We start from the raw sequence: 24,783 nt of genomic DNA, 5'->3' as shown, positions 1-24,783 counted from the left end.
GCCACCAAGCTGGAGAGGTGCCAACAGTCTACAGGAAAGATAACACCAACCCCTACCCCATGGTGGTCTTACAGGGAGCTAGAAGCTCCCAAAAGCCATGGGGAAAGGGAGGTCTGTACCCTTTTTCACTGGGTACCGTGGGACTGAGCTCCTGACCCTAGCCCTAGTGATGTAGTGGCCATGTCAGTAGGCAGAACGCTGGTGGTGGCCAGCATTTTTGGCCCAGGATAGGTGTCTCCCAGACATAAAGGAGACATGGAATGGACAACCTTGTTGTGAGGCTGGTAGATCCCCAGGCAGGGAGGCAGGGGCTGCCTGTGGCAACAGAGTGGCTGCTTCAGTTAGTGGTTGTCCTGTCTTTGACAGCTGCAGCCCCAGACAGGGACATGAGCAGATGATGGCACACTTCTGTCCTCTTCCTCCTCCGCCACTCAAAGGAGTGTTGCAACTTTATACAAGGATATTAACCCAAGGATAAAGAGACACCTTATCCTGTACCTCTACACCTTATCTCATACCCTGTGATAGATAGCGTCACGGTCCTGCAGGAAGCTGGAAGGTCCCCATAGCCACAAACAAACAGAACTCTGCAGCACCCACCATCTTTGTGTGAAGCTTATCACAGAATGGAAAAAAGTTTACAAATTTTCTGATTCATGAACACTTTGGCTCATTCTTCTTGTTTATGCTGTCTTTAATTCAGGCAATGATATTTAAAGCAGAATTTTAGACTATGAAATTGATTAAGCTTGCTAATCTCAGGTTGCTATCATCAACTGCTGACTCATGCAACTGTATATATATTCCCAGTGCTTGAGACATAAGCTTCACACTCCTTTAGAAATCATTAGTCATGATGTTTCTCTGAGGACAGAACATTTAGCGAAACATTAATTTGCTTGGCATGTCAATTACAGAGCTCCAAGTAGCAATACTGCTGCTAAGTATGTTTCTAAATAGGTTTGTGGGGTTCTTCCCTTTCATGGAAGTTTTCAGGTTCAGGGATTCTCCTATTCCTATCTTTTTAAAAATCATTACAATAAATCCATTTTATGAATTTCACAGTATACAAAAATGAGTAGTCCTGCAACACTGAACACGTTCAAAAACGACATTTTTCTTATAAAAAGGCTCAGAAGTTTTACTTCATCTTCATCCTGTGCTTCAAGAACACTCATTTTATTTGTGGGGACAGAATTTAGTCTTTTGTATTTCCAACAGATACATTCTGTTATGCAATGCACTGACTAGGTAAGCACTTAAGTGTTAATCAATTTGTTTAAATGACACTAGAGGGACACATCATCCCTAAAACACTTGTTTTGATAGAGACTGGAAGAAAATAAGCTGAAATGATGGTCCCTTTATTTCCTACAATCAGAAGGCTATTAAACTCTTAAAACAAATAAAGTTTAAGATCATTTTCAGACAGGTTCATTCAAGCCTCATAAATCACAAAATCGGGACTACCACATCCTGGGAACTTTCAAATTCCTTGGTGTGCCCAAACTTAACACCTGTGCAACCTCACAAGGGAACACCACCAAAGCCAGAAATCAGTCTTAAATTCTAATCTCTGAATAGTCCAGGTGTTCTGGATAGTTAGGATAATTTCATCTGTTACATAAGTTGATATATGTATTTTCATATAAGTTAAGATATGAAATATACTGGCACAGTTATACTATTGTAATAGTACCATGTTCTTCCACCTGGCCTATAAAAGTTTGATAATAAAACATCCAATACCTCCAAGAAAATGTTTGCTCAGCCTGGAAAATTCCTCCTCAAAGTTTCTTCTGAACCCCACCTTAGTTGCTTAAGCATACGGGCTTTTATAGTGCCCACAAATAAAACAAGCCAGTGAAGACATCAGCTAAGAAATGTACTTGCTGCCTCCAGTCCTCTGCGTGCACCATCTCCAACTGTCCTTGGTTGTCAATTCATCCCACTAACAGTTTCAAAGATATGAATGTTATTAAAGTCTCAAAGGTTTGAGATTTAGTTACTCCAAAACACTTACTCAGTCTCTCAATCCAGGGCCAGAAATAAAACTGCATATATTAATTCTGTATTATTGTATAGCAAGTACATTTTTGTCAGTCGATAATAAGCTCTCCGTAATATATACACTGAAGCACCATATAGTCCACATTAATTAATCCAGCAGGGGAGTACAGGAAATACCACCTACTCTGCCACAGAAATGCCTGTTTACAAAGAAGTAAGGCAGATCATAATTTAGGTGGAGGAATGAAACTACTCCTTGTGCAGTCCAAGACACCATGCACATCAGAAGACAGTATCCACAGCCACACGGCGCAGAAAAGCACAAAGGCAAGCAGCTGAACGCACAGGAAGTGAAGAGACCACTTAGATTTGATCTTTGCTTTAATTGCTAGAGAATGTTTTTCATTCCCTCTGCTTTATCTGTAACTTGGGATTCTAGCAGTGGTACATTTTGAATATTTTAAACACTGATTGTGATTCATTTTGGCTAAAAGGCAATTCCAGTTGCAGCAACGCAATTCCGCAAAGCCAATACCATCCACATAGCCTCAGCATCGATACACTTAACAGTGTCATGGTTTAACCCCAGCCAGCAACTAAGCAGCACACAGCCGCTCACTCGCTCCCCTCCCCACCCCAGTGGGATGGGGGAGAAAATCGGGAAGAGAAGTATAACTTGTGGGTTGAGATAGGACAGTTTAACAGAACAGAAAAGAAGAAACTAATAATGATAACACTAATAAAATGACAACAGCAATAATAAAAGGATTGGAATGTACAAACGATGCACAGTGCAATTGCTCACCACCCACCGATTGACACCCAGCTAGTCCCCCAGCCACGATTCCCCTGCCTCCACTCGCCAGTTCCTATACTAGATGGGACATCCCATGGTATGGAATACCCCTTTGGCCAGTTTGGGTCAGCTGTCCTGGCTGTGTCCTGTGCCAACTTCTTGTGCCCCTCCAGCTCTCTCGCTGGCTGGGCATGAGAAGCTGAAAAATCCTTGACTTTAGTCTAAACACTACTTTAGCAACAACTGAAAACATCAGTGTTATCAACATTCTTCACACACTGAACTCAAAACATAGCACTGTACCAGCTACTAGGAAGACAGTTAACTCTATCCCAGCTGAAAATAGGACAACAGAAGAGCCCACTTCCCCCAGATGTTGCCCCAAAGCTGCACAGTCCCTTCTACAGAAGCTACCTGGGTCAGTCTGAGTGCTCACATGCCAGCAGGTAAAAAAGCAGCATGACAAAGTGACCAAAAAAACCTCGTAATAACTTGTTGGCCTGCTGAATGAAGTTCTGAGATTCCAAATAAAAACTTCTAAAGCACCGGTATTACATTTTCTCAATTTGTCTTTTGACACACCGCCAATACAGATAACAGCTGAACAGCTTGACACCTGTATCTGCAAAAAAGATCCAATAAACTAAGTCCCTAAGCACAAAGTCACTGGGCAGTACCTCAATACTATTACACAACTGAAAAAAGGTACAACTAAGGATTTAATACTTACCTTTAATTCTGGCTACAGATTTTTCTAGTGAATGTTAACAGTTTATCATCCTTTCTATACAAAGCATGAATAATCTCTGCATCATTCTCATCCTTGCTTGTCAGAATTTTATCTAGATGCAATACCTATATATAACCATTTTGAACTCAGCAATAGGCTGTCCCAGGATTACATGCATGGCAGAGCATGAAAGGCAAGAATTTGAATCTAAGGACTGTAAGTATTCTGGCTGTATGGTGGCAAGCTCCAACTAGGTAACAGTTCTAGTGAATGTCAAAGTTCAGCATTGTCTCTCACAGTGGAAGTCAAGCTGGATCTGGGAGAAAAATCTCAAATACTAATCTCATTCTTTTAATATTTAGATACACCGTTCATACTATTAAAGTTTACTTTAATGTAAGACAGTCTATCCTATGTTTATTTTGGTGCCTTTATTTATTTAATCAACAAATTAACATGAAGACTGCAGAATCAGTTTCACTATGACATAAACAGCTTCGAGTTAGCAAGAGAAAGATTTCTTACCCAAATGTCTTGTTTTTCACCAATAGGAAAATTTGAATACAAGTCTATCATTTCTGGTGTCCTGTACATTGGAGTTGTATTCCTTGTGATCTGCAGAAGACAGAATTTCTTGAAAGAGAAACTTGAATAAGCTCTAACAGCATTCAACCAAAGAAACTGCTATCCATTCTACATGGAGAGCTTTCTCACTTTGACAATAAATTTCAGAAATACTTGTCAAGGCAGAAGCCATCAACTGAATCCTGCAATAGTCACAACAGCTTTGATATAAGGCCGGATAAAGACAGTAGTACTCAAATAACATTGTGATATTCAAGAGTCCTTCCAAACTGCAAAGCATGTGAAGTAAAATGACTGTTCTACAAAAGGCAAAAAGGGATATGGACACAAATACAGAAAATCAACAATAAACCAAAAAGTGAATTCATGTTCTAGCATGTATTCTTCATTTCATCACACTTGATGACAGTGCAGACACATCCAAAGAGTTAAGCTATATTCACAAGGATCCCTGAAGAAACCTTTTCTACTATCTTTTTGCATAGACTATACAAGACAGTGGTACAACATCTTTTCTTCTCCAGAAACCGAAGGATTGCTCTCCAAGGATGCTGGATTCCAGAACAGGGGGAGTTTACAGAGACTCGTGATATCAGAAGTTGAACACCCAAATTTTAAGTGTCACTGTATTTCTCCATACTTAAAAGGTCTCAGTCCAGCTGATGTATTACATTAGATTTACCAGCATTACTCTCAACTCTAAACTAAGAATAAATGCACTTTGCAAAAACACACTGCGTGCTCAACACCATTACTGTAGTCCTAGCGGGACTGCCATACTGCCTATTCAAATTCTGCTGAGCAGACTTGCTACTTCTTTATATATCATTCAACTGAGAAAAACTGATGAGAAGGTGGAAATCACTTTGCCATAACCAATTTTTGACTTCCTGTTAAGAGCACAGTTAGAAGAAGCTCTAGTAATCACTTCTGGTTTCACACCAGATTGCAGAATGGACTCCACTCCAAGTTGAAGCAGTATTTGTATATGCAGCTACAAAACAGTGTTTGAACTCTGGCAACATGAATACAAAAACAAAGCTTTACGAACACTACAACTGAAACAATCTTCAGTTCTCTTAGAAGACCCCTGAATCAATATTAGATTAATAGTGACAGTTAAACAAATCCACTTTTGATATAAAGATTAATCACATTAAAATAGTCTCACCTCTTCTTCAACCAGTGCTCTCTTTTGCGCAGACCAGTTGTAGTCAGGATAGTGAGCTATAGTTGTAGCACTACCAAAGTCACAAAGTTTAATCGTCCCTTGGTTACTAATAAGCAAGTTTTCCACCTTCAAAAAGAGGTAGAATAATAAATTAAAGATGTCTTTTCTGTACACTAACACACATGCTTTTAAACATCAACTCACTTGTGCATATACATAAAAAAATACTCACTTTAGCCGAGAACGTTGTTTACCGGAACACAAAGATTGGAGACAGTACTGTAGATGTATATGGTAGAAATACAGCCAATTTTTAAAAGGAAGCACCAAAACCACTATGAGCAGGAAACATTCAGGAGAGCATGAAATAAACTCCAGGAAGAAAAATAATCTCATTAGTGCCTAAGAGGCCAGTTTTTCAGAGGACCACTTGCAAAAGCAGCATCTTGGAATCCAAATGTTTTCATGCTTAAAACTGAACACTTAGCTTAATTGCAGTGGAGTGGAGGTTAGGACTGCTGTAGACACAAAACAAGGCACTACTAGAGAAGTAGGCTGCTGGGGGACACCCAGAAAGAGGCAGCCATGACACTGTGCAGAGACAGAAACCAGCTATTTGAGGACCACGTGCTGCCCAAATAGTTCATCGTTATCCCTCCCTTTTTCTACTTCATAAAGTCTAGCCTTCCTGGATTGTTAAGCAAAATGGGTAAGAAACTTAAGGGGAAGGTAAAAGTAGGTATTGGGCAGCAGTATTGTGAGGTCATAACCACAAAAGGGCTAAAAAAGAAAATTTGTTTCTCTGTATGAAGCCAGGAAAAGGTGTAAAAGTTAAGAGGCATATTAGTAACATTACAACACTACACTGGAGATAACTAGGTTTGTCTTCCCTTTCCCTTTGAAACCATATCTCTGGACTTCCTTCTGTAAAACCTTGGTTTTCAGAACATTCTACTAGCCTCCCTTACACAAGCCCCTTCCAACTTCTTCTGCTATAAAATGAATTTTGACTACCCTGCAGGAAGACATAAGCTCTGTTAATGATGTGGTAAGAGTATCAATCTCAATGAGCAATCTGAATTCCCTTCTCTGTTGGATGACCTTTGCTTATCTCCATGTACAATAAGAACAGTGGGCATTCAACATCACATTAAATTTATACACTAAAAATAGTCACAGTAAGACCAGAGATCAAGCTTCTGCACACACATGTTCTGTTTTTTGTGCACTGGTAAAGGTTACTAATAACGTAAAACATTCCAGCTGATCGTTCAGATTTTAACAGGCTCTACTACCTATGTTATACAGACTAGCTGTGCGCTGCATGGCAAACCCCAAAAAGATCAAATTCAGACAACTGAAATACGAGAGCAGCACTGATATTTTACAAATCGCCCTCTATCTAGCTTAGAATTTCTACAACTCAGAAACTAGCTGGGTTCTTACAGTCCTGTACACACACATAAGTGCAATCTTTGTCTAAAGGGGTTCAGGAGCAAAGAATGCAATACACTGACAAGCAAGAGAAGGAAACCACAGGAGGATAGAAACAGCCACCACTAAGAAGTTCAACTTGGTTTTAAGCTGCACTGTAGAAGTTTATGAATCCTTATATTTTTAGTCAAAATAATTAGAAAAACCTGTTAGGACTCCACCCTACCACACCCTTTCCCAAATGCTACACTAGCATCTCGGGTCGCATTTGAGGTAGGCTCAAAATTTTGACCTACAGGTTTTTATGCTGCTGACCTAAGTTCAGCCCTCTGGAAAGGGCAGCAGTTAAATGAACCCTATTTGGCTCCAAATTGTAGTAAAGTCTCTGCCTGTTGCAGCACAACTATCATTTAATCTTGCTTTGCAGCCTCTGTAACATGAAACCAACATGAAACCAAATTCCTGCCTTTTCCCATATTTTATCCCTGCTGGGAATATACATGCCTTGACAAGAAAAAACAGACCTTGAATTACAGCATTGGCTCAACTTCAGTGGAGCTGGCTATGTAAGAAATTGTATATTTATTTGTAAACAGTTTTTACCCCCTTTTCAGAGAAGAGATGCACCTTTTCTACAAGTTTTTCTAGGGGCTGGTGCATAGAAATTTCCATGAAGAATAAAAGATTTTATTCTAGAAAGTAACAACAAGAAAGGTCTATCCCAGCTTGGTTAAAATTTCTTTGACATGACCTAGAAGCCTGCTCAATGGTACTGAGGAGAACAAAATAAAACAAAAAAAGTGCTCCATCATCAAAACTACTTTTTATATTAAGGGGTTATACTAGGGCCTAACATTAAAGCTTTCAACAACACTGTTGAAAACACTTCGCACGCATTTACTTTCAAAAAGTGGTTTAATTTTCCTTTCCCTGAAGTAATCAAGTACATGCTTACTTAAGGTGGAACAAATTTTCCTTTTTTTATATTCAGCTAGTATCACATCAAGCAGAAAACAGACATATGCGTGAAATTCAGACACTGTTTCAGGAATGAGAATCTTCTTTCTCTTATTTTGTTTATGTTTATAGACACCACCTCTTTCTACTAGGTTCAAATGTATTTGTAGTACAGCAGAATCTCACTGATGATTAGGGCTCGTTCAGCTAAGGTATAGCGTACATGTAAAGGTGAACCCCTGCTTTCAAAATACAAAATTCAAACACAGATGAAGTCCTTTCAAATCACCAAAGTTTCTAAGGGGACAACGCTTTGTACAGCATAACCCTATAGCATCTTGGTAAAGGCTAACAGAACAAAAAATTAAGAAACAAAAAATCTATCATTAATTATGCCTACCAAATTTTAAAATTCAAGTTAAAAACAAGCCCTAAAATGCAATACAAGTTGTTAGTTCTAAAACTAACAGCTTACTACACAAAGGCTATGTAATCTTTTACAGAGAATCAAACATTACCTTGTGTTCTCATTCAAAGCTTTCTTTTCTATGTAGAAAACCTGCTCACCCCAAAACTGCAACTCACAAGTCGTAATTGGTTATTTTATCAAAAGCAAACTACTTAAAGACTAATTTAATCAGCAAACCATGATATACCGCTTTTCTGTCAGCTTGTTCAGATAGAGTACAAGTAGTACTAACCACAAGCACAAGGAAAAGATGTTGTTTGAAGAGATAAGTATTTCAGTGATGACCTTCACTGACATCCAGCAGCCTTGGCAAGGCAATACATGTAAGCACTACACTCAAGAGCATCCACTGTATTTGATCAACAGTCTTAACACTGATTCAGCCCCACAGGTTCCTTTGCTGTTTTAAATTCAGCCTTTATTTAAACATTGTAACACACCTTTAAATCTCTGTGGATAATAGGAGGCTTCTGTTTATGCATATGCTGCACTGCTCTGCAGGTCTGATAAAAGATCTTCAAAACTGTGTCACAGGAGATAGGTCCTCTGGATTCTACTTTCTTTAAGAATTCCACCAGCTGCCCTGCAGGAAATCAGAGAAATTCATATAAGCATACACAGAAGACCACAAATTCCGAGAGCTTGGCATGAACAGACAAACACTTTCTCTTTTAGGAAGATTTACAGTCTTGAGTTGTAGTATCAGGTGGATATTCTGCAAAGGGCAAATCCACACTGACCGCAGTGCCAAAGGAAATGGTGCTCTAAGGAACTATTCCTCCTCTTCCTTCCTCTGACTGTCTCAAACACAAAGAACTTAATGATTATCCCATATTTAAGATGAGGTTCAACTGTAGTCTCAAAGAACGTGATCCTTATCCTATAAAAGATGAGGCTGAACTCTAGCTCCACTGAACTATGCTATCTTTAAGAGGCTTTCTAAGCTGTGAAGCAACCTGTGCAAAACAGCTGCCAAAAGCAATGCGCACTGCTGGGAAAAGAAAGAAAGTTTACCTTTACACAGCTCTGTAAGCAGAAGAAACTCTCCCTGTCCTGTGTCTGATTCTTCTTTTCCTATAGATGCAGCAGAGCAGAACTGGACAATGTTGGGATGACCTGAAAGTTTTTTCTGGAGATAACATGTTCAAGGAAGACAACGACCAAGTTTATTGATGCTACTGTACACAGCAGTTCACAGACATCTCATATGAAATGTTAGCTTAAAACAACAGAGAGCATTACAGCTGCAATTAAAATACTAAAAATCCATGCCTCAGCTAAAAAAAAACCCCAGACTTTAAGGGAAGCCACTGAAGGTAATGTAATAAAAACTCAAAATAAAGCATTAAAAAAAACCCACTTGTGATTAAGGCTCTGAAGAAACTGGACTTCAAAACACGCCTAGTTACTTCTTTTTGTCTTTTGACAATGACTGCAAGGCATTAGCAGAAGTACCAGAGAGACCTTTTAATTATCAGCTGCTTCTCGAGCTGGCTGATCAAGAAAGGGCTATTGTATCAACACCTATCTTTCCAAAGCAAGTATTAAGTACATTATGTTTCAGTTTTTAGTAATTAAAATGAAGTTCAAAACAAATAAAAGCTCTAAAAGACAGAGGAACTTATCCACCCATTATTAGTAATAATTCTTCATAGTACAACCTTTGTCATGTTTCACTTCCATTTAAAAAATTCAAGGTATCATTTCTGAACTACATAAAGGGGAGTAAAATGTAAGTGATCTCAGTTCCTGCCAAATGAAGTTACATTGCATTATGCCTGTTTGTGTTAACCCTGATGTGCATCACCTTGGTCGTATACTGATACTCATGCCTATGAGACAAACACACATTATTTAGAAGATGCATTCACCAAGTCTGAAAAGAAAAAATCAAAGACATCCTAAGCACAACAAACCTATTAAAAAAAAAGGGCAAGTTGGATCCACGAAATTAGAAGGAATCCTAAATACTATTTTATATCTTGTATCTTCACAACCTTTTACTCAGAGCTGCAGGAATTAATTTCATTTCGCAGTTATATCTTGGAAAGTTAGCAACTGTTAACTCTCATTCATGTTGTACATCTGCTTCAATGCACCCGAGCTGTGAAAAAACATCTAAAGAACATTCAGTTCTTTACTCTGGGCAAAATATAGTCAGAGTAGCTAGAAAATACATAGTGCTATGGTAGTCCATTCTTTACAAGTGTACTTCTAGTGAACAGTATTTAGTGTAAGATTTTGCCAAACATTTTGGTAATCATGAAAAGAACTGAGTAGCTTAAATTAAGATCAGTGGTTTTGCCTGGCAACTCAAAATTAAGCTGAATAATCAGAGTGGAAAACAAAACAACAGCATACCACAGCTACTCACTGACTCATGTTCTAAGACCCTTAGTTTGTTTCAAATGCTGGGGAGCAAATACTGAGTTACTAAAGCCAAAGACTGAAAACACTCTGAGATAACATTATACCCTACCATCTAACATCACTGAAGATGAAAAGGACAGCAACAACACTGAAAAATGTCTGCTGCTTGTTTGTGATGCATGTATTCTACTGAAATTCCTTCCTTAATATTCAGTATTCCTTTTAAAGTCAGACACATCTGAGGCAGAAATTAAGAAACAATGAGAGTAAAAACAAAATTTTGAGTAGTTAAGAAAGGAATAAATCCAGTGTATATAAGGGAAGTCTACTTAAGATCTAAGTATCATCTGAATAGTCAAAAGGTCTCTTGACCACAGTCACAGGACTGCAAGAAAGCCCAAATAAGAATTTCACTTCTTGCTAGACAAAATACATGACAAAGTCTATACTATCTACAAAAGTTATCTGCACACATTAAATTCCTGCAATTTTTGAAGAACTGAACTTGCTTGATGTCAGTGCCATATTCATGACAAACCAGGAACCCACACCTTCCTCAGAATGTCAGTCCTCTTAAGCAGGAAAGAGCTGAATCCATAGAGCAGTCCTGTATTTCTCAGAAATGTTTGATATCAGACAATTAAATCAAAACATTAAAATATGTTCCAGAAGAGGATACCATAAAGCAAACTTCCTGAATGATGGCTTTGTTCTTTTCTTCTTCATTAGATAGCAATCGCTGTCAGAAAACGGAATAATTGACAATGTACAGTTATTAAAACTTACAGAAAAACAGTTCACAGGTATTTTTTTCTAGAACAGAAAGGATAAGCTACAGTCAAAAACCTAAGGAATTGTGATGGGGCAGTAAAAGTGGGCTTATTGTACATTTGGACATACTGCCATAAATAAAACACCAGATTTCCAGCTACCTGTACCATTCAGGTTTAGTGACAACTGAGCAGTTGTAACCTTTGATACTCGTCAAGTAACTGTACTGACAGTTTTCTGTTGTATAAAACACTAAAGTCTCCTGGCTACAGCATTGCGCACTGACAAGGAAAGATTCATCTTCTGCCTCAAATCTTTAGGAACAACCTTCAATCCACTCCAACCAAAACTTCTCCAAATTATGTAGCCCAACTTTTTCAATGGTACCTGGGTAATCAGCAGCAAAATCAAGCATTACTATTTCCAGTATCACTTGGAGTCAACACTTCACTAGAATCAATCTGTGCAGTTGCTACAAAGTACCAGTTTTACAAAACAGAGGAAGCACAGTAATGGTTCACCTTTTATCTGATACTTTCAAATAGGGCTACTTCTAGATGACATTTTGAACACATACTATATGGGTTTCATCACATGTTTTGTTACTGTAGGATGTAGTATGAAAAGGAAAAAGACCAAGTAATTACTAGTGGTGTAATGCCATCTTACCTCTCCCACCCCTCATACTACATCCTTTTCACTTTCCAAGATAGACATCTTCATACTGATACAGCCACAGAACATCCCTACTCCAAAAACGAAGCCATCTTGCGGTGAACACAAGTGACATAATTTTTTTGCAGCAAAATATGACAAGGTAAATTACCTCACTTTATTGTCCCTTCCGTAACACTTCAGTTTTTCAGCTGTTAGATGATTATTATAAGCCTTCAGAAAACAAGAATCCAGAGGAGTGTCTCTGAGAAGTGCCAGGCTGAATGTCTGATCAATGAGTCCAGGTGTGGAGCATTATTTTTAATACTGATAAAACCCACCTTGGAAGTACAAAGGTAGGCTAACTGGTAGGCTAAATCTGCTCCTGAGGAGTGTAAATATTCCTGTACCCCACTTCAGGTAACTAGGAAAGATTCTTTTTAACCATGCAACAGAATGCTTGGGGGCAGGGTCATGAATTTCTAGACCAAATACAGGTAGTGTGGTACAAACACCACTTTATCATACTGGATTTTTCCAAATGACTTGTCAGTGGCATACATCAAGGATTAAGTGCCATCAAGCAAAAAGACAGACCTTATATACCTGTAGTGAATTAAATTCACTTTACCTTTAAAGCATAATCTTTGCCACTTCCAAGATCTTGAGCTTCATAGACAAAAGCAAAACCACCTACAAAAAAAGCAGATTAAGTCAGTTTTAATTTCAACATTCAGGCAAATAATTCTTTTTAATCTAACAGAGTTTGAATTTAGATACTTTCGGAATGTAGGAAGTATACATATTTTTCAGTGGCTTACCAAGAGTATGGGTAACATACATACAAGAGCTAAAATACTCTCATGCTTTCTTTTACACACACCAAAAGCACACCAAGTTTGTTACTTTCCTGCATTTTGTTAGTCTGCATATGCAGATTTCCTATGAAGCAATTTTTTTTTTTTTAATGCAGGTCCTTATAAAACCAAGATCCAGTACAGCCAGTATTACCTAATGTTTTTAATTAAACTACTTCTTGGTTTTACACTGCTATGCTTCCTATAAAAATAGCAATAACCAAGGGGGACAAAATGTTAAATATACAGCTCCTTATACTTTTAGAATAATTGCCATGCTTCAGGCTTCCTATTAAAAGCAGAAAGTGTTTTCAAGCACTGAAGCGCACACTTCCAATAAGGATGATGCTGTTACTAAATTGCAATTTGTCATTCCATACAACACTTTTCCTTCCAAATCTTTTGTCAGAATATCTATTTCATCGAATACTACCAATATGCTCAAGAACATTGTACACATTTCTACAAAGTGAAAAAGACTGAGAAAAAGTTACAGATCTGGTAAGTTTCCTCAATTGCTATATTATGTAATCCAACTGCATCAAAAGAACATATTTATACAGTTCTACTCCATTTTAAAGATACTAGTATCACTTCCATTTCTTCTGGGAATGTCCTCCTCATGGTTACACAAACAGTGTGGTTGCATATGTGCTCTCCAACTATTGTAGAGTATCTCTAGTAGAGTAACAGCCAAAGTGACAAACTTCAATGATTTGCCTTTCTACTCCTATAATATAAATTCTGTTTTCATTGAACTACATAGCAATGTTCTCTACAATGATTTGGAGAATAAGGACAGAAAACATTGGTGAACTACAAAACTTTACTGGTCAAAATGTCTAAGAATAGGATAACTAACAAAAGAGCCACCACAGACAAAGAAACAAGTTGACAAGGCACTTTTTTAAAAAAATGCAGGATCCAAATCAGTATGGTCACATTAGTACCCAATACCCTCTCTGTAGATGTGGAATATTAACATGAGGCTGAAGTGAACACAGTGTTTGCTTTGTGCAATTCAATCAAATACAAGGCTTTTCAAGAAGTACTCTGAAAAGTTTTACATGGCAATTAACCATCACAGTGTTCTCCAAGACTCCTGAATGGTACTGCCCACGCATCTTGTTCCTTTGCCAGTAGCATCCACAACATGAAACAAATAAATGACAGGCTCCTGGATATTGCCTTTCCTTTTGGTATCTAAAGGGCAATTATACAGAAAACCAGCAAAACCATGATCCCAGCTGCAGGGAGGACAAGCAAAGCAGAGTCACTAGTGCACCATAGAAGAGTTAAAGTCAATGAGAACACTGAAGACAACAGATAGCGAGGGCTGCAGTTCATTCCCACCATACACTACCCATGTATGCATTGTGCTTATCCATTTACTTTGATTCATTCTGTAAAATCAGGTTTGGTACTTCCCACAACAGGAAGTTCCCTTAGCTTTTCTAAAGCCCCCAGTCCAAGTGTTCTGATCAGCAATTACAATCAGCATTTTGGGCACTGATGGGACAGGGGCTGGAGACAGAATGAAGTCCACACTTACCACCACCTTAAGAGTATTACCTGAAGATAGTTTCTGAATGAGAACATATGCAAGAACCACATGGTTCTGGACAGTGCTAATCAGTTGTGACTACTGTTTACAGATTTCACGGAGCTGGTGAAACAAGCAAGAAAATCTGCGAGTCATGCTTCCACTGAAGCTGAGTGCTGGGAAACCATGGTTTTTGACTGCTCTTTCCAACCAGTTCCCTATTCATATCTAGAGGCATGTCCCAGGTTTCAGAGTCCACTGTTCCAGTGAGTTGCAAGCCCCTACACCAGTGTACAATCACTGGACCACACAGCTACTGCCTCCACGTCTTCACCCTACACAGATCCCACAGACATTCTACACAGTGAAAGTACTGCTGGCCCTAGAGAAGAAAGTCTTTACATTCATCTTGATAAATATTTCTTTGATTTTATTCTAGTATCCCTGCAAGCCGCATCTTGAAAATATATGCTTCAATTTACAAAATGAGGGGCTTCAACTCAGCACAAATTTCTAGAACATAAAATTACTGCACAGCTAGTTTTCTGTAAGGCACTCAAGCAAAATGGTGACAGAGGCACCACAGATTACAGAACAATTATTCTGCAAGCTCAGCTCAGCTGAGTACACTGCCAAGGCTTCTACCAGGGCTGGAATGGGGCAAGTGTACTTTGAATTTCAAGTATACACTTTGCTAGTACCTCTACAAACACAAATGTCCACAGACCTACATACATGCACTCCAAAATATAACCATGCTTCATTCAAATGCATCAAATTGCCTCCTGGAAAGTATACAGGTGAAAGCACCTATGCATCAGAATTAACTCAAATCAATTCAATCCATCATTTTCAAGCATATATCTGATTAACAACCAAGCTGACCCAAACTCTGAAGAAGGCCCCTAGAAGCATTGCTACCTTTCCAACTATTTCAACGGGTCTGATAAGCCTTCCTGCAAGCTCTTCCTCCAACATAAGAAATGCTTACAACATAGACCAAGTTGCACATTATCACTAAGGTTAATCCTGTTGACACTAAGTACAAAGGAGTAAAAGGAGGAATTAGTTTACCTGACTAAAGATTATATAGTAAGTCTTCAAAAAAGATATATTTCAAATTTTCACAGAAGTGCTGATCATCATAGTCCTCCAAAAACTCTAGACATATCCACAGTTGCCCTGAAATTTTCTCTCAGTTCCCAAATAATCTTGAAATACATGCCTAAAACTGAACCACATTACAAAAACTACACAAGTTCATTTCTTGATGGCAAAGCCTTTTTTTTTTAAACACTCAGAATCATATTACAACCACCTCAGAAAGGCTTCTGAAGTTTAAGTAATCTTTGTTGCATTTAAGTTAATCTCATCTCCAACCAAAAAAATTAGTTTCAGTCCTCTTAATTAGTATCTAGGAATCTGAAGAAATTTTATATTCAACTTCATAACTACTTCAAAACACATACTGCTTGTAAGTTTCAATACTCATGGAAAATCATAAATGTTCATTTTGGCCTAGCAGTACAAGTGAACATTTTAAGCAATGCAAGCCATTTAAAAATGATAAATTCTTGTTATCAACAGAAAGTTAATACAAGCTCTGCTTAGGTTAAAGCATAGCTATCTGACTTTAAGTGAAGTATAATTAACATTACCTGGAGATCTGGTGAAATCTGCATACGCGGTGTCCAAACTAAGACTTTGCTAAGGTCAAATTTAAAGCTGGCAGGACTCAACTTGTGTATTAGCAAAATGCTTGGTTTAATGACTACATTTTCACAGCATGGGTTAACAAAAGGAAAAATAATGAAGAGAGTCTTCTTTAAGGCCATTTCAATGGTGGCATGGCTTACCAGGCCCTGTGACCAATGTAGTTAGCAATATAATTTGCAAAAAAGTAAAAAAAAAGCAGTTTCACCTGTTTAACTATAGCCACACCGAGGATTTCACCGTCAACACAGCCATGTCAGTCAAGGATCACACCCCCACATCAACACACCTGTATGATCAAATACCTGTATAGTAGACCCAACTGAGGCAAACAACAAAATTAAAGTTAAGAACAGAAAGACTGCTTTGGTTTCTTTCCTACGGGCATAGAAAAAATGTAGTTTTTTCTGGGGTGTTTTCACTTGTTATTTCCACCCATGTAAATATCTGTCAATGGTTTTAAGTCAGTTTTCTGAAGCTTTTTATATCAGCAAAATCATCTTAGTATTTCCCCATACAGGTTAGCAGTGTGTATGTATGTACATACTTATACAAGCTCTTGCCCTGAGAGACTAGTTTTTCACTGCTGTAGCATTTCATAGTCCCATTTTCAGAACAAAGCCCAAGCTCTCAGAAAGGGTCTCAGATTATTATTTTTTGCCACAGAAATTATGGCAGAATGTCCTGGTTTCAGCTGGGATAGAGTTAACTGTCTTCCTAGTAGCTGGTACAGTGCTATGTTTTGAGTTCAGTATGCAAAGAATGTTGATAACACACTGATGTTTTTAGTTGTTGCTAAGTAGTGTTTAGACTAAAGTCAAGGATTTTTCAGCTTCTCATGCCCAGCCAGCGAGAGAGCTGGAGGGGCACAAGAAGTTGGCACAGGACACAGCCAGGGCAGCTGACCCAAATTGGCCAAAGGGGTATTCCATACCATGGGATGTCCCACCTAGTATAGCAACTGGGAGGGGGGGGCGGGGGATCACAGCTCAGGGACTAGCTGGGTGTCGAGCAATTGCACTGTGCATCATTTGTACATTCCAATCCTTTTATTATTACTGTTGTCATTTTATTAGTGTTATCATTATTGGTTTCTTCTTTTCTGTTCTATTAAACCATTCTTATCTCAACCCACGAGTTTTACTTCTTTTCCCAATGGCGGGGGGAGTGAGTCAGCAGCTGCACGGTGGTTAGTTGCTGGCTGGGGTTAAACCATGACACAGAAGAAAACTGTTTTTCTTTTTCTGTAAACACAAACTTACACTGAAGAGGTTCACTACAGAGCACCACAACAACTCACGAAAATGGAGTAGCTGAAGTACAATAGTCAGTCCTGGAATCAGTCTTGCCCCATAGCAGACTCAGATAAACACAGTAGAGCACAAAGCTTGCCAGCCTCACCTTCCTGGCCCACACTGAGACCACCTCATGACTTCCTTTGCATTAAGAACTAACCCTACCTCATTTGCTTTAATAGCAAGCACTCTACAATTGTCTTTACACCACCACAGTCCACAGGCATTGGTCCTGTCAGTACTTCATCTTTTCCAGCCAAGAGATTTGCCTTCTCCCTCAAGTTAAACCTAGGCATCACGTAATATCGATTAAGTTCACTGCACTAAAAATCAAATTGGATTTAAAACTTTTATTTTTAACCTGTCCTGTTCTTCCCATCTTCACTGATTTTTTTTCAGACAAACTATTTCAGTGAAATGACAGTTTTCCTATTTGTCAGCTAGTGAAGCATCAAAACTGGGACATCAACCACAGCATAAAACTGCTTGCTACTGTAATGCATTGTTTCATTACATACTTAACTAGTCATGAGAAAGGGAAAGGCAAAAATGAAAGCCAGCAGCATCTAGCATTTGAAAAACAAATTTGCAAGGTTGCTTGTCTTTGCAAATATGCCTGCTTTCACAAGTAAGAAACAAGAAATTTCTGAAAACTACTGTTCAGCCTGCTGTGGTCACTTGCTCTCCTCACTCTGTCCCAAGGTCAAATGGGCAGGCTACATCAATCATTGAATCAGTTGAGGGACTGATATGGTCCTTACTATCTGGCACAGGTTAATATAGGAATCCTGACATTGCTGAACAAAGGTGAAGGACAATCCAGGATGTCAACTGAAGAAGCAGAAAGTCAGCATAAAAAAGCACATACTTTTCACACAAACAGCAAGGGATCTGACAAAGACTACAGTTTAAGCCACCCTCACCTAACCCTATAAAAACCAAACATGTTAGCAAGCGTTTGGAGAACTCTTATCACATGTAGCTGGACTACGCGTGTGCAGACACCCTGATGAGAGCAGATGCCAATGTTGTGATGGAGACAAATACAGAATACTCAGACTGACAAGTGACTTATGGCCATAAAAGAGAGTGCTTTCTGTCACAAAAGTGTGACATAGTTACATTTACTAATATTCACTAATTAGGTACACAATCAACGACTGTTCTACTTAAGTGAAACTGTGTCTGTGAACTTAACCAGAGGACCCAAAAGAACCACAACACCTGAAGCCAGCATCATATGAAGGGCAAGTAGGGATTAAACTTAAAGGCCCCAACCCATTTCCTCTAAAATTTCTTAACTGCAGTGAGCTACTGAAAAGCCTGAGTAGAAAATACAAGAGACCGTGTTCAGCCCATCCTGTGATACACCAGTCTGTTTGTGCATTTGGAGGTAGTATCAGTGCTAGAGATCACCACCAGCCTGTCCCGCCCTGACGCTCCCCGGTTGTGCTCTCAGCTTCCTGCAGCAGCACACCACGTTTTCTGTTAGCCCAGTCCTAGCCCTAGCGTGGCACCTCTGCAAAATGAACGGGGAAACGCATCCAAATGAACTGTGCAGCTAGTGTCTCAGCTTACAGCATGGCCCAACGTGTATTTGCACCAACACAGGCAGCACGCTACAGAGCTGGAAAGAGTTGCAGGGTGCGAGAACAACTGAATTTATGCCGCCATGATATGATACCGCGTAACGCTAATCCACAGACTGTTCACACCAACCAAACCCAAAGCAGACCCTTTGACCTTACAGAAAAGGCTATGCCTCTGCATTTGCAGATCACACACAGTTCACCACAGATTTGAAATCTAAATTCAGAAAGTAGCACTTGACTTTCTAGTAGGGAATTTGGCATGAAAGAACTCATTTAGAACAAAAACAGATTCTGTATTTGTAAGCATGGAGGAGAATGCTTATAAGCCACTGTTATGCAAGCATGTATCAGAAGGTGTCAAAGAGGTTCAGAGCTCAAAGACAAACGCGATTTGAGCAACAAAATAAATGATATGCTAAAGACAAATTCAAGTCTGAAGACAGCAGGAGAGGCTGGACTTCTATATTTTATATGTATTGTATATTTATACTGAATATGCCCTAAAGGTTGTTTTAGCCCAGCAATGTTGGCTAAAAAGTCTTCCTTTCTAGCAAAAGCAAACAGTTAGGCCCAATTTTAGTTAGTGAAATACAGAGAACACAACATGAAATAAAACCGTAATAACGAGACAAACATAGAACATGAAGCAGCAGCTACAAATAAATTTGCAAGAACACTAGACTTAAAGCATGCACCCTTTTGCTTTGTATCATCTAACCTGGCATCTCTCCCCTTACATTTTAGAAAGCCTGTGTCAGATCCTGGGAAACAGTAAGCTGCTGCCAGAGTAAAGTATGAAGTACTTGTTTCAGAACCCAGAACTAAACAGCAGATACATCTCAAACGTAGCTTCCTGCCCTTCCTTTCCTTTGTTGCTCTCTGGAAACTGCTGTGGTCACTCCTGGCAGGAATGTCAGAGTATCAGCAGCACCAGCCAGTTCCCTCAGTGTTCACCTTGCAGCCACACCATCTTAAGTGCTTACGTTTCACTCACAACTCTGACTGGATCTTCTGTAAAGGAACTGTAAGTAAAGGCTGAAGGCAGAATAGGACTTGACATTTAGTACTGTTTTAAATGCAACTTACTACCTAAAAAACTTCAAGGTTTTGTCTGAGATCACATGCCAAAAGTGCTGAAGCATTAAACTAACAACTTATTTGCCCTTAAGAAGATAAAACAGTGGTAAAGACCAATGTCCTGTTGTTTTACACAAGCCAATTTTTGTAAGTTTAACCAAAGCAGCTAATCTTGAAGAATCAAATTTTCCTTCCATGCTGGTCACTTAAGATTTCAACAAAAAAACTACACAAGCAAAAAAAAAACAACAATAAAAAAAAAACCAATAAATCTATTTATAAAACTATTTAAATACAAGACAATTAAAAGAAGCAACTACAGAAGATAACTTCAACAATGAAAAGGATCTCTGACTAGAACTTAGGGGTATTTAACCTAAATAACATCACCCACCTGTACAAAGTTAATGAATTATGTAACTGCATTAATATGGACAAATTCACATCTCAGTCTTTTGAGACAAGCTTTCAATGTCTCTTCTTCTTGAGGAAATAAAGTAATTGCTCTGACCATGAGCGCAACAAGATCCAAATTTCTGCTGATTTCCAAGTAATTTGCACACACCAAACATAGCACCTATTTTAAGACAGACTAGCAAGTCTACTACCATGATGCCTACCTAAAAATTCACTGAAACTGAAAACTGCCCAGACAGTTAATTCCTACGCTCCAGCTAAGCCTATATGTGGAATGAGACCAGCCTCCTGACATTTGCGTTTAAAGTTACCATACTTTCCTGCATTTCACAGTTTTCCAAACAACCCAAAACGGCACAGGCAAACTTAGACCTCTGCATATTATTACACATTGTCATTTTTTAAAAAAATACATATGCAATCCAGTATTTCCATGAGGTCTTAATCAGATCATAAGCGCCTTTGAGAGTTGCGTTAAGCGGTGAGAGCATTCTAAATCATAAAGCGAGGTGAAGAAGTTGCCACAAAACACGCTGGCTCTCCGAGCATTCCTGAAGCGGGCAAACGCCGCCAACACCGCGCACCGCTGCTGTGCCGGGCCCTCCCGAAACACCTTCTGCGGCTCTTGCGTTAACTCCGTGCACCCGTGACCCCGCACTGAAGCAGCAAGGGGGAGGCAGACAAGCCTTTCCCAGCGGACGTCTGCCCGCGCAGCAGGAAGCCACCGGCCCCGGCCCCGGCCGGGCACCACAGCACGCCGGCCTCCCCAAGGCCTGCCTCCCCTCGCGGGGCGCGGCCTGCCGAGAAGGAAGCCCTCCCGGCCGAGGAAGGCGAGACTGGGCAAGGGGGAGCCGAGGCGCAGGGCCCGAAGGGACGCCCAGCCCAGCCCAGCCCCGCCCCCGGCCTGCCGCCGCCGCCGCCTGCTCTTACCCTCCGCGATGACTCGCTTGATGCGCAGCTTCATGTCGCCCATCTCCACCGTCTGCCCCACGAAATCGTTCTGGTCGCGGCTGGCGGCCCCCAGGGAGCCGGGACCCGCCAGGAAGTCCAGGGCGGACTGGAAGAGCGACATGGCCCCAGCAGGCGTTGCCCGGGGGCGGGGGCCGGCGGCCGAGGCGGCGGGGGGCAGAGGAGAGGAGCGCGGCAAGCGGGGTAAGTAGAGGCGGCTGCGCCGAGCTACCGACCCCAGCGGCGAGAGGCCGCCGCCTCCTCAACCAACGTTCGCCCAGCTCTCGGCTGCTTCCGGGAGCGCTACGTCACGTCGGACCTCACGGTGCCACCTCCGACCGCCCCGCCCCTCCGGCCGGGGGGAGGGGGGACGAGGAGGGGCGGGGCGAGGCGAGGGTGGTGCGGATCCCCGCCCCGGCGGGGCGCAGCGGGCCTGCCGCCGCTGGAGCAGAAGTCCCGAGGGAGCGGGACTGGGCGGCTGGGCCGTCCTCGGGGATAAGAGCTCGGGCTGGGAGAAGGGACGTCATTCAGCAGGCAGCAGGTTTTTTCCCGCTGTTACCACTCAGCGGCTTGGCAGTCACCAGGAGGTAACGTGCCTCGTGTCAGTAGGTCGGGCCTACCTACACAGGCGGCACTCGTGCAGGACGTGCAGCTTCCGCCGGAGAGTACTGCTGTAAGCCTTTCGGGATTCGCCTGCCCTCGGGGTCTTCCAGCTCCTTTGCGTTTCCCTGCAGCCCTGACAGGCCAACCCCCGCCCTTCCTGCCTTCCCACCGCCTGCACCCAAGTGCACAGGAGGAGGTGGTGGTGGCGGCGGTGGTCGTGCCTTCCCGGTGTGTCACGGCACGGCAGGTACGTGAATATCGCCGACTGCTGTAATCCACGTAGAGCATTAGCCTGGGCATTCAGGTGCGAGGCTGACTTCTCCGTGTGTTCACACCGGCAGATTACTAACTGGTCAGGCCTACCTGCTGCTATATGGCTGTGTGACCTGCGACAGCAGATCACTAAAAGCAAGGCTGCCTCGAAACCTTTTGTTTCAGAAGGAATACTGCTAGCTAGGGCTCTCCTTCAAAAAGTCCCATCTCTTCGCTGTTGCAGTCTGCTCCCTGCCAGCAGCCATCACTTTGAGACAATCTCAGACATCCGCAAATTCTCTAAGGTTTCAGGTGGCCATGCTTAACGTTCTCCTGCAGAGAGGAGTTTTACTTCCCAGTCAACTTCCATAAACTAAGAACTTGCAGTTCTTCATGCTACTGTGTAAATTACAGGGGCATGGCGTCTTGTGCTTCCCTCACTGTTCTGTAATGGCTTACCAATTAAGAAGTGTGGTCTTAAAGGCCAGTAGATTTGTACAGAGATCCCATGTTTTTGTATATCTTATTAAAAAAAAAAAAAGTTTAAATTATCAAACTTGGATTATATGGAGAACTTCCTTCTATCTGTTACAGCGGTCAGCTGCTATTTTTCTCTTGCAATTCTCCCTATAAGAAAACCTCTTTTGCTATCATGAATCATACCACCATCACCACTCTGAGAACAGCACACTCCCTGTTCACAGCAGGAGCATCCTACCTGCAAGCCCACTTTGGTTTGTGACTTTTCCAATTATTTTTTTCAGGCAAAGGCTGGAATCATTTTGGACAAACAAACACTAATAGACGTGCTACACCATACTGTTCTGCTCATTGTCCCTTGTCCTATCATTCACCTGCATATTCCTCTTCAAACACTCATTCATACAAGGCCACTGGAAAAGGAACAGGATCTTTTATAAGGAACGACAGAAGCAATCCTTCTGTGTTCGCAGGTCTAGATTTTTTGTTAGCAACTTTCTTACTCCCAAAAGGAGGACTCTAGTCGCAGGTGGAATATGAGGCAACTAAAACTCATACTTCAGCTTAAATGAAGACTGAGGTTTCTGGTGTACCTTCACTAACAGACTGAGTGACCTGGGCAAAAATGACCTCTTTTTTGGGTTGCTTGTGGGGTTTTTTTGCCAACCAGCTTTAACATGGCCCTGTTCCAATGCTAAGTTTCACATTTACCTCAGCACAGAAGAGTTGTCCCAAAGGCTGGAAGAAATAGCTGAGGATGTCAGGGCAGCAGGACTATTTATTTCTTTCAGCAGCAGTACAGGCTCATGCCTGCTTGAAATTCCCTTAAAGCTACTGTCTGAGAATCTTGGTTCTCTATCAATATGTACATTTTTAATGTATGAAAATTAGCAAATAAAATTAAATCCGTGAAAAATTACTGTATTTAAAACTTTGCAGTTTTACTACTTATGCAAGAGAGATTTGACTGTTGAGAAAGGATCTTGGCACAAATAATCCAAAATTTCAGTCCAAAAATCGTATGCAGATAGGCACCAAGTGGGAGGTCTAGTACTAAAAGCTTGACCTAAAGATTTGCACAATTCCTCTGGTTGCTTGAAATTGTTCAGATAGCACAGTCATAGCCTACAGTGGGAGTTTGTCATAAGAAAGATTGCAGGAGCAGTAACTATCTGTTACACATAAAGGAAGTATAAGAAAAAATGTAGGATAAGAAGCAGGAATGTTACATTTGAAAAAAATCAGGATGGATTTGGCACTCCAGCTACTGCAGGTATGCGAGGAAAGCCTTGATGTAGATGCAGCTTTTCTGGCCAAAAAGTTTAGAAGAATGCTGGGTAATATTTTACTGACCTGTCTTTTTAAATATCCAGGACTATACCAGAAAGGCCCAAGCAGACCACTAAGTAAAATGCGGTTTGAAATGTGTGCAGCCGTCTAGAAGGCTCTCCATTAGCGGGGTTGACCTTTTTATTTATTGCTGAGACAGAAGTGTGGTAAAATGCTCCAGTTTTCAACAGTACTTGGCCAAAAAGAGTAATGTTTTATTTTTGTTTATGCAGCTTGAGAGGCCTATGGATTTTTTTTTTGAAGTTGTTAAAGGCAGTAAGGCTTATGCATTTATAAGCTGGCATCATACCTGTTGAAAAGCACAGGAAAACAAGGTTGTGCCATCTGTTACTAATTTGCATCCCAGTTCTGACAGCCACACTGGACTCCTGCAGGATGGTTGAGTTCCTGATGAAAAAGCTCTGCTCCAGCCTTCCTGCTTTAACTCTCATCCAGTCGTCTTCCTTCTACAGCCTCACTCAGAATGAGCCAAGGGTCATTCTGGCCAAAACTCTTGCATGGGGAAGGTGGTAAAGAAGGGATTTCCTTTTGTATCATCACGTCAAGGCAGGGCAAAGCTATAAACTTAGGAATTATTACATGAAAAGTTCATTCTCTCTATTAGCATGTAATAAAAGATATGCACTTTAATTTCCATTCCAGTAATTGCTTTCAGCTCCTTAGGAATAAAATGAATTAAATAGTAATGAATTAGCATTCTACTTTGCAT

General features: G+C 40.6%; 1 protein-coding gene across 5 annotated transcripts in view; it reads right to left on the bottom strand.

The window, feature by feature from the left end:
- Positions 1–21,682, bottom strand: part of GAK (cyclin G associated kinase) — a 70,195-nt gene extending 48,513 nt beyond the window's left edge. For 4 of the 5 annotated variants that reach the window (XR_012649037.1, XM_075020917.1, XM_075020920.1 and 1 more), the window contains exons 1-7: positions 21,372–21,682; positions 12,579–12,640; positions 11,202–11,261; positions 9,167–9,281; positions 8,593–8,735; positions 5,293–5,418; positions 4,062–4,151 (exon numbers count right to left, since the gene is read on the bottom strand). Coding sequence is in view for 4 of the 5 variants with exons in the window: in XM_075020917.1 (XP_074877018.1) it covers positions 4,062–4,151; positions 5,293–5,418; positions 8,593–8,735; positions 9,167–9,281; positions 11,202–11,261; positions 12,579–12,640; positions 21,372–21,513 (738 nt within the window). In the remaining variant the exon portion in view is untranslated. The remainder of the gene's footprint in view (positions 1–4,061; positions 4,152–5,292; positions 5,419–8,592; positions 8,736–9,166; positions 9,282–11,201; positions 11,262–12,578; positions 12,641–21,371) is intronic. The other variant, XM_075020919.1, reaches the window with a different exon arrangement.
- Between the last annotated feature and the right edge of the window lie 3,101 nt (positions 21,683–24,783).

This window comes from Buteo buteo, chromosome Z, assembly GCF_964188355.1.
Source record: "Buteo buteo chromosome Z, bButBut1.hap1.1, whole genome shotgun sequence".
NCBI classification, from domain to species: domain Eukaryota; kingdom Metazoa; phylum Chordata; class Aves; order Accipitriformes; family Accipitridae; genus Buteo; species Buteo buteo.
This window is presented reverse-complemented; position numbering and strand designations above follow the sequence as displayed.